Source organism: Ixodes scapularis, unplaced genomic scaffold (genome assembly GCF_016920785.2).
Source record: "Ixodes scapularis isolate PalLabHiFi unplaced genomic scaffold, ASM1692078v2 PGA_scaffold5__190_contigs__length_132052651, whole genome shotgun sequence".
In the NCBI taxonomy this organism is placed as follows: domain Eukaryota; kingdom Metazoa; phylum Arthropoda; class Arachnida; order Ixodida; family Ixodidae; genus Ixodes; species Ixodes scapularis.
In genome coordinates, this window is record NW_024609880.1 from 87,383,951 (window position 1) to 87,397,899 (window position 13,949).

The 13,949-nt window shown below is 47.0% G+C and overlaps 1 protein-coding gene across 1 annotated transcript in view; it reads right to left on the bottom strand.

The window, feature by feature from the left end:
- LOC8029533 (mucin-5AC) overlaps positions 1–13,591 on the bottom strand; it is a 47,283-nt gene extending 33,692 nt beyond the window's left edge. The window contains exon 1 of the mRNA XM_029969025.4: positions 12,997–13,591. Coding sequence (XP_029824885.3) covers positions 12,997–13,007 — 11 coding nt within the window. The 5' untranslated portion in view covers positions 13,008–13,591. The remainder of the gene's footprint in view (positions 1–12,996) is intronic.
- Positions 13,592–13,949: the final 358 nt, after the last annotated feature.

Genomic DNA, 13,949 nt, shown 5'->3' on the forward strand with positions numbered 1-13,949 from the left:
ACCGCTATCTCAGCTCATGGCTGCATACGTGCGTGAGCGGCGCTCGTACGCACGCACGTAGCCATATAGACCTTTTCCACAGGGGCGCCGCCATCTTGAAATGTAGTCACTTCTGGTATGAGCGAAAGCATTGTTTTGCCGTAGCCACCCCAATAGAATACATTTAGTTCATAAGCATGACCGTCCCCTATTCTCGTTTTGCCTCCCCCCTATTTTTGTACTATTTGCAGGATTAGATTTTTTTTTTTTTGTCGCCCATAGCAGATGTGCCTACCAGGATGGCTAGGGATGCGAGAAAAGTCTATAGAGCAACAGCGCGCCGAGTCAAAGCGCTGATACACTGAGCGATGGTCAAGGCATATCAGAGTAGGACACCAATCCTCGTACCCCTGGTCTTACTGCGTGTGCTCAACCGTGGCTGGGCTGTGCAGCATGTGCTGCAAGCCGTTGTTCGTATTTCAATGTATCTTGATAGTAGATACAACTGAGCCTTGTTTTACACACCGATCGGGGGAAACACGGAATCAGTGTGGAATTTTAATCGGAAAGGACTAAAAATCACATTTCTTGTGCTTTCAAGTTAAACGACGGAACTTTCGCTTGACAGTGTGAATCAATATTTTCTCCTTCATGTAAGTTTCCATTAATTCTATCCGTTTCTGCAACGTTCACGCGAAAAAGATTATAATTTAGACAATAATAATTGTAGCCATAGGCCGGTAACTATAAACCGAAAGAAAGTCTTGTTTTTTTTTCTTGAAAGGAGCATCCTAAGCAGAGTATCAAATTTGATATATTCATCAAACTCTCACGAAAACAAAAAATGTTTGCCAGCAAAATAAAGAAAATCTTCCTTGGAGTTTGATGTGTTGTGCCCATCTCTGAGTGTTTGTGTGTGCGTGCGTGTGTGTGTGCGCGCGCATGCGTGTGTGTATGTGTGTGTGCACATGCGTGTGTGTGTGCGTGCGTGTGTGTGCGTGCGCATGTGTGTGTGTTTGTTTATGAAATACAGAGCACACAACACAACACCAAGAACTATGATTTAGTATCGTCACCGATGCGAATAATATCTCAGGGCTGGACTGGCAAGGACTTGAACGCCAGACTTATACGCTTTTACCAACGTCACTAAAACACTCCGTTGGGAACTTCATCCTTGAATCCCGGACCGCTCGCGTCCATCGAGACCGAACGCGATTAAAACGGGATACGGTTACAGCGCCGCCTTTTAGCGGCGAGTCAAAACATAAAAGTTGCTTTTTATAGCACTGCGAAATGCCGCTGCGAGATAGCGGTACCGGCCCTTGCGCGACTCTACTGAACCAGTAAGTGAATCCTTGCAGTTACCGGAGTGGCCGCTGCGGGAAAAATTGCGGCGTTGCGATCGCGTTTAGTTCAGTTCTTTCGTACGGATCGTAGCCACATTTTCAAAGCAGGCTCCTATGGCAGTTTCCCAACAGAGTAAGTTGTTCTAGTAACGTTGGCAGACATAACGAGCATTTTATTACGGTTGGCAGGGACCACAAACTTAAGGTCTCAGAACAACCAGCGTTTTCGATGACATATTGAACGAAGGATGCATCTGATTCGGCCAGAGTAGTGCCACTAAATAAGCAACGCTTCAGAGTAACGACACTTGGCCATATTGTGTCTTAAATTCATGGTTGCCAGTTATCTGAAGCTATATTTGAAATCACAGAAAACGCTTTTCCGCCCTTCACAAATGTTTAAACAGTTCGCGACAGAGCAAGGCAATATTACACGACCTTCCTAACACCGAATCTAATGCTGAGGAAGTCGCGCAATTGAATCATGACGATCGCCAGTTTCGTCTGCTCTGCATACGAGCCAAAATGGCGGCGCCCACAAGAATGTCGGGGAACGGAGTGCCAATACTCTAAGCGCAGCTCATTAATGGCTCTAGGCCAGAGCTAGCTTGCTCCTAGCGTTGGAAGTAGGAAGAATGAATTTTTCTCAATTAGTTGTTCTAAGGAAGGACCTATTCACCTTTTACTTGTATTAGTTATTAATAAAAGGGTTAGCACACATGAACTATGGACCTCAGTAACCTATACGTCGTACCCTTGTGTATACAAGTTGAAATCTGCGAGATAGAAACGCCCTGTCTGCCTTAACTGCTTATTTCTTTTTAGTTCAACTCATAATTTTTGTAGTGCATAGACCGCAATACTTCAGCATAGGTCTAGTTTGCCTCGTATTAGAAATGGCGATATTTCTTTATTAAAACGATGAAGTTAACCGTTTTTGTAGTCTGTTTGATGCATTCTGCTGCAGCGTATCGAATGAAAGCTGATGTATAACCACAGTTTCTGCTTGACTTGTCCTTTTGTGAACCCCTCTGGTTTCTCGTAGTCCGTGATATGAGCCACGGAACGCTGAGAGTTCTGCCGTCCACAGGGTATGGTGACACCTGACCTAGCCCATATCCAACGAATTAAGCTATCGCTTGAGAGAAATGTCGTCCCACAGAGGTATTAGACCGTGCCATTCCGTGCAATAATGATAATATCAAGAAGTTAAGAAAAATATTATCGTACGAGATATCTATCTCTTTCAAAGATGTAACGAATGCGAAGCACAATTAACACAGACAAACTATCCAGAGTTGTTTTTGTCCCTTTCCTTTTTCTGTCGTAGCTAACAAGCTGCAATCAAACTTGGAGCAGTCCTTTGTTAATCCACAGTATAGGCACAGCCACGGCGATAGCTGCGACGAGTCACGGCAAAGTCGCGGGGCGTCGGCGTCGCGTTCACGCACCGTGGGGTGCGTAAACAAAGGTGTTCGAAACAAAATAGACATCTGACCACTTTTGTTACAAACGCTCTTGTTTCTGTTTTGTCCTGCAGCGCGTGAAAGTGCGTCTCCCGACACGAGTTCTTGGCAATAGAGAGTTTTAGCAGATCGTTTTTTCGCCCCGATAACGACACCCGACAACGATACGATGCATGCCCAAGGCCGCCCGAGGGGAGAGGAGGTATCGTTATCGAGGCGAGAAAACGATCTGTTAAAACTCTCTATTGACGGTGCTCCAACGGCAGTTTGTTATCGGCTATTATTTTTTTATGCCCCCAAAGAGCGCGTGCAGCGGGCATCGGATACTGTGCTTCGTTTACGTAGCCGATGCTACAAGCTTGAGCTCCGGACTTTCAGCGTCCCCGCCAAGCACGCGCGCTCGTGCGGTGCAGGCACTGTTCAGGGCCACATGCTCGCGCTTGTAGCATCGGCTGCGTCTGGACTTAGGCTGAAACGAAATATTCAGAAAACCCTAAACCATTTCCGATATTCAGTCTGTTCACCTCAATATTCAGTCATCACCTAAGTGTGTCTCATCTGTAGGTGGGAATGGCGGCCTTTTGATGGCTGGTGCATGAAGGAAGAATATGAAGACAGAAAACGCACGGGGAGTCCTAATCGAGTGGCCGTGGAACGGGCATCCAAACGTTAGTTCGTTGTATTCTTGTTCGATGTCACCGTCACGAGACTTATGAGTTTCGATGCGCCACGCATTTGAGGCTGTCCCTCAAGTCCTTGAAATGCTCGGCTTCGGCACGCCCCAGACACTTCATGACAATAAAATGTCAATTGTATCGAGAGATTTACTCAACTATAAGCACCTTGTGCAGAGTGGTAGTTTTTTGACGCCGTCGGGGGGGGGGGGGGGGGGGGGGGGGCGGCGGACTGAAGCAAATGGAGAAACAACTGTTCATAGAAAAACACCGCAACTTTCATACGTCTACCGTTGATGAATACCAGATCTTATTCGCCATGAACATGCGACAATTTGAACCGATGATTCGGCCACTATATTCACTGGACGCTATATTTGTGGGTGCTGTTTAAAGCGCATGGTCAGAACGAGCTGACATCAATAGACCCTTCCCGAAATTCAGTCTGGCCACTTTGATCACCATCATCATCATCGGAAAAATGGCATATGTGCCATACCAATGGCGGCTTTCTATTTACTGATGAAGGAACATGGTTGAAGATACTCCTAAGCTGAGGATTCGAGGCCTATACATTCTAGACGTTAGCACGTTGCGAAACCGGAATTGAATGCAAGCGCTGCGTAAGTGTTCATTTCTCTAATTCGAGCCCAGTGAACCTGTTTGTGGCACAAAATCGACTTCGAAACCCCTTGACTTATAGAACTTTATCAAGGCGTCTCTCTGGGTTGGCGCTTCGTTCTGACTGGTTGCATCGTTGTGGGAATCGAGACTGGATGAGATGATTCAGAAAAACCTGTATAGCGAAAAGTTTATTCTCGTCTGCCGTTGACATGCAAAAGTGACGGTGCCCGATAAAATACTGCAGGCTACGGGTTCATTGCCGCCATTCGTATGGCAAAAGTTAAACCGCCATTTCAGCCACCAGATGGCGCTGAATTTCGGAAAGGGTCTATAGGCTGCTAAGACGGGCGTTCTCGATGGTGCGGAATGCACGTTGCAAAAGAACTATGGAAGCTCGCCATCAGCACGCGCTCAGAATTCGCGCACACAGCTTTGGCCGCCAGCTATATGGCACTGAATTTGTTAAATGGTCTACTGCATTTATGGTGCCTCGACTGGTGCCCCACGAGTTGAAGCACCTGCCGCTTGCGCGTGCACATAGTTTTGGCAAGCTTGAAATTGCGCCGGCTTATCCGCACAAGCTGAGACACGGCGGTGGCCAGCGGCCTTGCTTCCAATCTAGCGGGTTGTTAATAGACCTATTGCTATATTACTACTGTAATATCACCCAAGCATCAAGGAGAATGCAGGGATTAGTGTTCCACGCGCCGCACGTGCTGGCCTCATCGGTAGTAACTTTTTTGAAGCAAAAACCTAAAACAAATTGTATCTTGCACGCGCGTTCGTCAACGCTTTACTTTGGTTATTTAGTTCGAATCTTTTATACGGGGAAGGCCTGCGCGTGTGGCGCGTGGAACACCAGTTGCGGCATTCTCCTTGATGCTTGGGTAATACAGCAACTGGTCTATTGACGCTGGGCCGTAGCTCAGCAATAAAGAAGAAGGAGAAAAACAGCTGTTGATTAGCTCAATTAGTAACGCCCCCGCTTCGAACCTAGAGGACCCAGGTTCGATTCCCGCGGGCGGCGGCCGATCCTTTTGAAGGATTGGCCAACATTGACGCCAGACACCCTACAACGACAGCCACAACATCAACACCGCCAATAACGGCAACAGTTACAACTACTACATTTCGTCTCACCTTAGCATCGACTAGCTGCGAAGGCTGTGCAAGCGCGAGCTGCCAGCCCTGACTGGAGCCCCTGCACGAGCGCTCGTGCAGCCGCCGAGGCTTCATCAAAGGCAACTGGCTCGCGCTTTTATTACGCGCGGCTATCAATATTCTATGCTAAGGTGAGACGAAGTACATCAACATACATCGACATACATCAACAACTACTACAACATCAGCATCAGACGTCATTTCCTGTGGTGGGAAAAGGCCATAACAGCTATCGCTGTCAAATGCTCTTTGTGGTGGTGTTCGCATTATTATCACGAAGGAATAGAGATTCAGTGATGAAACTCGGGTAGGAGTTTAGTCGGTCTCTTAATATTCGCCACCCAAAGTCGGCCACCTTTGCCAGCGATGGACAACCTGCCGGGGGCCAGTGTTAAAGATCGCAATGTTTTGAGTGTTCAGAAATCACTCCACTTCAGAAATCACTTGGTCGTTGTCCTTGAAATGCTCTCTACGCAGTGGAGTCTTCATGCGAGTGAGGAGGAAGAAGCAACTTTGTCAAAAGCTGGTGGCGGTATTCCCGAACAGCTAGGGTTACCTACTTTGCAGTGAGGGAAATCGGGGCAGGGGGGGGGGGGGGGGGGGGGCGGGGCGGGGGGCGGGGTGGGGTGGGGCGTAGCGTAGCGCGAGGAAGGATAAAGGAGACAAAGGTGTTTATGCGAACAAGTCAAAGTCAAATTGGACATTTTAGCGATTTATACAGCGTAAGGTCGGTCTGCCAGTAGGGACGACACTGGTTTACACTGTATATCAGCAATTTCGCCAGTGCACTACGACTGCTAACCTGGGGTCAACGTGCTCACGCAGTAGTGATACACGACCGCACGCCAGTACGATGCTCATCCAGATCGAAACGGGCAGGGGTGGGGCTCGAACCCAGGATTCGTGGGTTCTGCAGTGCGAGCTTTCGCTCCACGCTGTTTATACAAACGATGACAATAACAGGCGCAGACCGGCACCAATGTCGCCCCGATTTCCGGCTTGCAATGACTTGCATGCTCAAGTGCGTAAAGCCTATCGCAGCCAACGCTAGCCAGTGCAGCACTGCTTCGTGCGATTCGTGCTTCGCAGCGTGATGCGCATTGTTGGGCATGCATTGGATCACAAAATTTTTAACTGAACGGTCTGAACCAAATCTGGGGCATATGGCTGTCCCGACAGGGATGATGCGGGACTCGGGACGCTTGATGAAAAGTCGGGACAGTCCCGGGAAACCCCACGAACACCACCACCAGCTCGGAATGAATCTCCTTATCATTGCTTCCCTTCAGACGGAGAAAATGAACCGCTGCACGTGCTTTGGCTTTCCCGACGGGCGGTGCCATTTTTGTTTCGACGCCCTAGCGGCGTTCCGCGGTACTATAGCACACGATGTCTATACATAGAGGTATATAAGGTACGTTAGAGGTTCAGCTGGCTCTAGTGTGCTTTTACGAACTGAAGCAGACAGCAACCAGTCGAAAATTGGCTTCCTGTAATGCGTTTCTACGTGAAAAAGCGGGTGATTTTTTTTTTATCAGGGCTTCATTTAAAGAGCAAAAGTACGAATAACTATAACGTAGTTAATAGCTCGGAACGTTTCTCACTCACGTAAATGAAAATATTGGTCAGTTACAGTATTTTTCTTTGAAATTCATGTCATTAACCACAATGCTGAAACAGCTTCATACTTGCATTTATGTGCATTGTCGGACACTTAGCGCGAACATGGCGTTGGCGCTTTTCAGCATGGGGGATGTACGTGCCAAACGAACGAAGGAACTGGGAAAAACCAAGAGAGACGGCAAGAGCTACGCAGTAACAGTGGATCAGTAACTCCTTGCGCATACAGAGGCTCAAAAAAAATTCAAGGCCAAGTAATACAGTTCGATTTGCCGTAAATAAGTACCGCTTAAATTATTTATGTTCGTGCGTATGCGTGCAGATGCTTGTTCTGCGTTAAAAACATCACCCGCACAATCGAAATCTTTGAAAACAGAGAGAAGTCAGAGAACAGGTGCCCGATAAAAGCTGCTTGGCGTAAAAAAAAAACAATAAAAAGAAACACCTTTCATAGCCCGCATGCTTCATTCTTTACGTATAGAATGTTTTAATCGCTTGTAAAGATGCACGAGAAGGTATCTTTTTATATAGTGACAGGGCTGCCATATTAGCAATATATAAGCGCCACCGGAATCTTTGAAAACAGTCTACATTCCTGTCGATTGCCATTTTGCTTAGAATTGTCGCTCGTTTTTACACACCTGCTATGGAACAGAAATTTTGCGCCTTAAATGTCGCAAAGTTTAATACCGTTTATTGGTAAAGAAAAATACTGTAACTAAAGCAATTACACTTTTCAATTATAATAAAGTTACGTACTATTCAGTACGACACAAATCACAAAAGTGATCCATGTTATTTTCCGGCGAAGAGACAAAACGCCCGCGCGTTTTCCTATAAAAATACAAAGGAGTACCGCAAAAGTAGACTGGTTGCTGTCTGCTTCAATTTACCTCCCGGAAGTCGCATAGACAGTAGCGCCAGTTGAACATCTAGCGGACATTATAACTCTGGCGTTCATACTCTTCTGAAACTGAAACTGAAACCGTTTTGTCCCCCCCCCCCCCTTTTTTTTTTCCCCAGACGTTTTGGTGCCGACAATACGAACTGTATGAGCGCCCTTCGTATCTCTTATTGAACGACAACATCAATTGTTTCCAATAAGTTGCTCTAGTAGGTGTGCAAAAAAAATATATATAAGGTTTTGTCAATTTTTTTGAAGGAACTACAGATAAAGGGCATACACGCGCAGTGATAAGCAAATAAAAAGCAACAATTTTAACGTCGCGTTTTGCGAGTTAAGGCTACGAAACTTTCATATTTGTACTCACGATATTTCTAATGAACTTCCGTCCATAGGCGTTGCACGTCCGTTCGTTTTCGTTTTTGTTTTTATTTTCGATAAAATTGTGCGATATGGCCTCCACCTTCCAAACAAAAAAGCCACAATGCCGTATTTTTTACGTCATCTACGGGCTGCTAGCGCGGGACGGAACTGTTCTTTCGGCTGAGACTTGTGTGTTTTTACTGATTGTTTACCCAAGTTTCAGCCGAACGATGACAAAACGTTTCATCTGTGCGTTGCGCTGGCCCTCGGTAAATGACGTAGAAAACCTAGCACTTCAGCCTTGGTATCTAGGATGGGTTGATACGACTCTATTCCTTCAGTTTTTGCGCGTCAAGTTTGTTTAAAATGCTTCAATTTCAATGGCCAAGCCCCACTAAAGGGACTATTCGCTGGCGGCCATAGTTATGTGCGCGACAGCTGAGAACGTGCTTCCCCAGTTCTTTTGCAACGTGCATTCCGCACCATCAAGACTGCCGGTCTTAGCTGTCTGCTAACGTGAGGTCGTTCTGAGCATGCGCTATAAACAGCGCTCTCAAATATGGCGTCCTCCAAGTCAACCGATACCCGCAGGCCTCAAACACGTGCACCATGGACACGATGGTACTACATTTGGCAGGCTCTCGGTCTCTCGATGCTCGGGAAGTAAGGACGAGTGATTGCAAGCTTGTCAAAGATACCTCCGTGTGCGTAACGCACGTGTTTCAGGCTCGTTTTCGGTGTCGGCTCTTGTTCGGTCTAATGGGACTCGGGCATAACCAACCCAAGTTAACGCGAAAAAAAAAAAAAATGGCAAGAGCATTTTAAATATAGCCGAAGACGCTGTATAGACCTTTCCAGCGCTCAACACCCGGGGCTAAAAATGCCGAGTCACTGTGCTGCGGACACATGCGCAGCGTCTGGTATGCTGGAAAAGAGAGTAACAGCGCATGCTCAGAAGGCGTTCCACGGCCCAGCAAAGAAAGATGGCAGCGCGCAGAAGGCGATTTTTGGAGATGTTTATGCGGAGAGCAAGTCGTCTGCTTCTTGCGCAGGAGTTGCGGTGACGTCAGAACGACGCAGAGCTCTGATTGGTCCCGATCGAAGGATAGATGGTGGGTAGACCTAAAAACAGGCTGCCTCGAGGTCTACCCAGCATCCTTCAATCAGAACCAATCAGAGCTCGGTGTCCTTACGTCTCCACAACCCCTGCAAAAGAAGCAGACGAACTTCGGCTCCGCATACTCCGTTTTACTCCGAGTCCGACCGCAAACGACGCTTACGACCCGGTGAAGCCAATTAAACAGCATCTACAGTGCTTTGTCACGCTACTCGTTAACTTTGTGCGTTGTTTTGCCATCACCGGCTTAACCAATCATGCACACACACACAAAAAAAAAAAGCGCTGGATCGTGGGGCGTTTTGTTCATTGTGCGTGGTTTGGTTTCGTCGGCCGGATTTAGAGCGGTGGTGGAAGCAAGAACCTCTCAATTCTTGCTTCTACTGCCGTTTTGGGGATGCGGAGTGATTACAGAGGCGTATTCGGGTGAAGGCTGAAACACCTCGCTCGACTCTTTCTATATTTACGTTTTAATCGAAGGACGCGACCGGAGAAAGAGAACGGCGAGGAAGAGCGAATCTTGCGGAGGGAAGGGGGGAAGACACCCAGAAGCAGACAGGAAGAGGTAGCCTTGTTTTCGTGTCTCGGCGGCGGCTCACAGCGCGGCTCTGTTGGGGTCCGCTATCGTCACGGAACAAAATTCGAGCGTATATAAGTATCTCTATCCCGCGGGGAATGCGAGTCAAAATAAAAATTAAAGCACGAAAGAAAAAAAAAAAAAAAAAGAAAACAGCAAAAAAACAGAAAGGGCTGAACGAAATAAACACGGGTCACGTCTAGAGTGTGTTGGAGAAGATGAGACGGTTTTTCGTGGCCTTTTTTTTTAAATTATGTTTCGTGGGAAACTATAAGTGGGCGAAGGTCTCGTGCACAGCTCGTTTCGCGGCGGTGGAAGAGTGAGCGTGACGAGCTCTTGCCCGAGTCGCCTTCCGTATTATACGACGCGGCGTGAGCTCGTCTGTTACTGTGCTCGTGCGTGTCCAAACGTGCAGACACCTTTTCTTTTTTTAGTTGTTCTGGGAAAGAAACAAACATGACAGCAACACAGAATTCTTCGAGAAGCTCCGCTTCCGCGGTACCGCGGAAATAGAATAGGGCCTCGGTAGTCCGCGAAGATGAATCTTCCGTAAAAACGAGATCGTCTGGATTGTTAGCGAACGCGCGTCTGGACAGCGACCGAAAAAGAAACTAGTGCCACATAAATTATTGTAAGCAGTATCATGAACCGCGTAAGTCTGGTGCCTTCGCCTGAAGAATGCTACGCCTTGGGACTGAATCTCGTGGCGCCATCGCGTGATGTGCAGAAGGCGGTTCGGGATAAGCTCAGCAACAGAGCAGCGCAGCTTTTTCCGGGTGTATTACCGTAAGACGTCACTGTTGGGGTCTGCCGATATACAACCTCACGTTTTACTGACACTAAGGCCGGCCGGCAAAAATATGCATTCTGGGGAAATTCTTTTTTTATTTCTTTTTCTTAGGGGTTCGTCTGGTATTGCGGAGAGTTCGGAGTTGTGACGTCTCCGAGCGCTCTCGCCATCCTCCTCCCTCTCACTTTCTCCGCGCATTAACATATTCCACAGTGCACATTGTTTTTGGGGAGGACGAGTCATCGGAACTCGCATCGTATGCAGAGAGCAAGTCGTCTGCTTTTTGCGCAGGAGTGGCGGTGACGTCAGAGGGACGCCGAGCTCTGATTGGCTTGGATTGAAAGGATACTGAGTTGACCTCATTCTGTTTGCCTCGAGGTCTACCCACTATTTTTTTTTTTCAATCAGCCAATAAGAGCTCGTCGTTCTTTCATCATTGCTAACCCTGTGAAAGAAGCAGACGACACTTGCGCCCCGCATAGCCACTCGGAACTTAACAACTAAGGGCGGGGCTTATTACCCTTCCTTCGTGTTTTTGTCGTTTTTTTTTTAGTCGCTTTTCGGGGTTCCTATTGGTTAACGTAGAAATCCCATTGGCCGGGAATTGCTATAAAGATAATCGGTACTGGCTATGCTCAGCGTTTCTTAAATGGTCAATGATTATAGCGAGCGACAAGATAATGACCATTGCGATTAGTTTCTATGTGCCTGTGAGACGTCCGCAAAAATTTTCGCCCTAGGATTCGAGTACGTCGAAGTCTCGGGTCACGCAAGCAGTTGAACGACATTCGTTGGAAATCAGACACATATTTTACCAACATGTTCGCCCGCTCGGAACTCGTAACAACACAGTACGGTTGATAGTGGCAAACGAATTGTGGATGTGCATCGAGCAAACTCTGGGCCGGCTTGCTAGAACAGCGTCTCAGCCGAGACTGGGCGAAGGAGAGCACTGCAAAGGCTGGCTTTGGCAGTGCGTTCTTTCCTCCAGTCTTAGCTCAGGCGCTGTTTATAGCAAGCCGGCCCTGGTACCCGCTCATTCACGCTGTTACAACATGGCGTAGCGGGAAGAATGGTTGAAAACCAAACTTAATGTCATAGTCGTCATTCCGTTGTCTCTTCATCACTATCTGCCACTGTTATTTCGTATCAATGTTGACAATTTTTTTAACAATACGCTGCCGAACTTTGAGTTTCAACCCCATCTCTCCCGGCTTAGGAGAAGTGGCCGTTACACCGGTGCTTTTTACCCCAAGTTAGTAAACATACATCACTGTCTTTTTTCTTGTAGCTTTTTTTTTTTTCTTACTGCGATTAGTTATTTGTAGATTATGTTTGTTTTTTTTTTTTTTTACATTCACACTTTTGTTTTTTAAAAGAGGAAAAAAAAATAAAATACTGAATCCCCTGAAGACGATCTGAATAGAAGCTGTCGTTTAGATAATGGCTTTATCTCACCGAATGGACAGGCAAAAAGCGCTGCTCCCCAACATGCCACTACTTATCTTTCAGCGTCACCAGCTCGAACCAAAACGACGTGGTTGTGATAAATAGGTAGTGGACAGCACTGCTACTGTCACAAAAGGGCCTATTTTGTTTTGGTAATAAACATAGTTTTCTTTTTTTGCCATTTTAATGAAACCAGGCCATAAAGCACATCTTGTTCGGTGTACTCGCTCCACGTTCAACGCACGTGAATCGTTGTAATATGCATTTCTATTTAACTGTGCCATTGTTTTCTTTTATTTGATTTATTTTAAACTATATTCTAACTCATTCATGAAATTTTTAGTTGATGCCTTGTCAGCTCTTTTTTTGCCAGTATTATACGCGACTCGTGTAGGTGATAGTGCGGCAAGAAGCTCAAAATTACTTTTTTTGTTTTTTCTTTTTGTGTTGTTAATTTGTGTTCTACTGAAAACAGAAATGTTATTGTTGTCAAGTCGTGTTTTTGTTCTTGCCTTCTTTTGTATTTGAAATATTTATTTTTTCTTTATCGGAGACGTGCTTGAGAGGTATGCCCTCCATTCCATAGCCAAGACGGTTACTGATTCCGCGCTGGTGCCCCGAGGCGTTGTGGTCATGCTTTCCCACATAAAGTGCCACTATGCGGGAAAACCAGCTTTACGAAATCATGCTAAACGCAGCTACACTGCCGCGCAATGTTGACAAGACTGCGGGAGGCCGGACGGAGATTGGTCACGTGTTCCCGCTCCGACAACGAGTCACGTGCGAACAGATGGAGGCCGTTGGACCGCCGGCGTACAATCGTACAATGAAATCTTACGTCGCAAGGCCACGTAATCACGGGAGACGTTGTCTGACGGCGAGAAAGAAAAAAGAAAATTGCGTCATTGCGTCATCAGACCTACCTGAACGACATTATCCAGCAGGGGGCCGCCAGGGAGGGGACGTTCACAAACCGAAACTGAACCAATCCGTTAGGATGATGTCGACTGCGATTTGGCTGCTGCAGATTGAGCGAGTTTCTCTTCCCGGCTGTTGCGTTTGAGGCCGTTTCACGACGACGACTCCTTCAAATGAAAGTTTCACTTCACCGAGGCTTGTCACTCACTCGATCACGAATCACTCCACACAAAGAAAAAGGGGAAAAAAGAAAAAAAATTCGGCAGTCACAACAAGCGGTCGTCTGCAAACATTGCTCCAGCCCACTGTTTTGTCTTTGAAACGGAGGTGCCCGCTGTTGCGCGTGAGGCGACGAAGATGTTGTCCGACAGTCCGGCCGGTTTGGACGACGACGCGCTCGTGGAGCGAGGAGCGAGTGTTCGCTTCGAAGTCCGCTGTCCCTTTGGCGGACAGCACCGCTCTCGTTCTGCGAGGCAACCCCTGCAAATGAGAGAGACGCCCGTAGAAACCGGCTTGCGTTTTATACGGCACCGGGAAAGGGAACTGGTCTTTCGGGATTTGCAGCAGTGGCGTTTTTCTTCTTCTCGCCGCGCTGACCTCGTTTTGGAAGTAGCCGAGGAAAGCGACGACTTGCCTTCTCGCGACTGCTGCCACTTGGCTGCCGGCTCTCCTGTCAAGTCCCTCTCGCTTTTAGTTTTTTTTTTCCTTAATCGAGATGCTCTATCTCTCTCTCTCTCCCAGTCTCTCTCTCTTTACCTCTTCAGGTTCCCCTTTTTTCTCTCTCAATAATGTTTTTTAATAATATATATATTTACTACTATTTTCGAAGCCAAAGGGTTTCTACAGGGCGTGAGGGGTCTCGTTATGGTATGATTATGGTAGCATCATTATGATAACATCTTATTATGATAAAAGCTTGTTAAAATAGCATATCATTATGGGGACCGTCATACAAGTA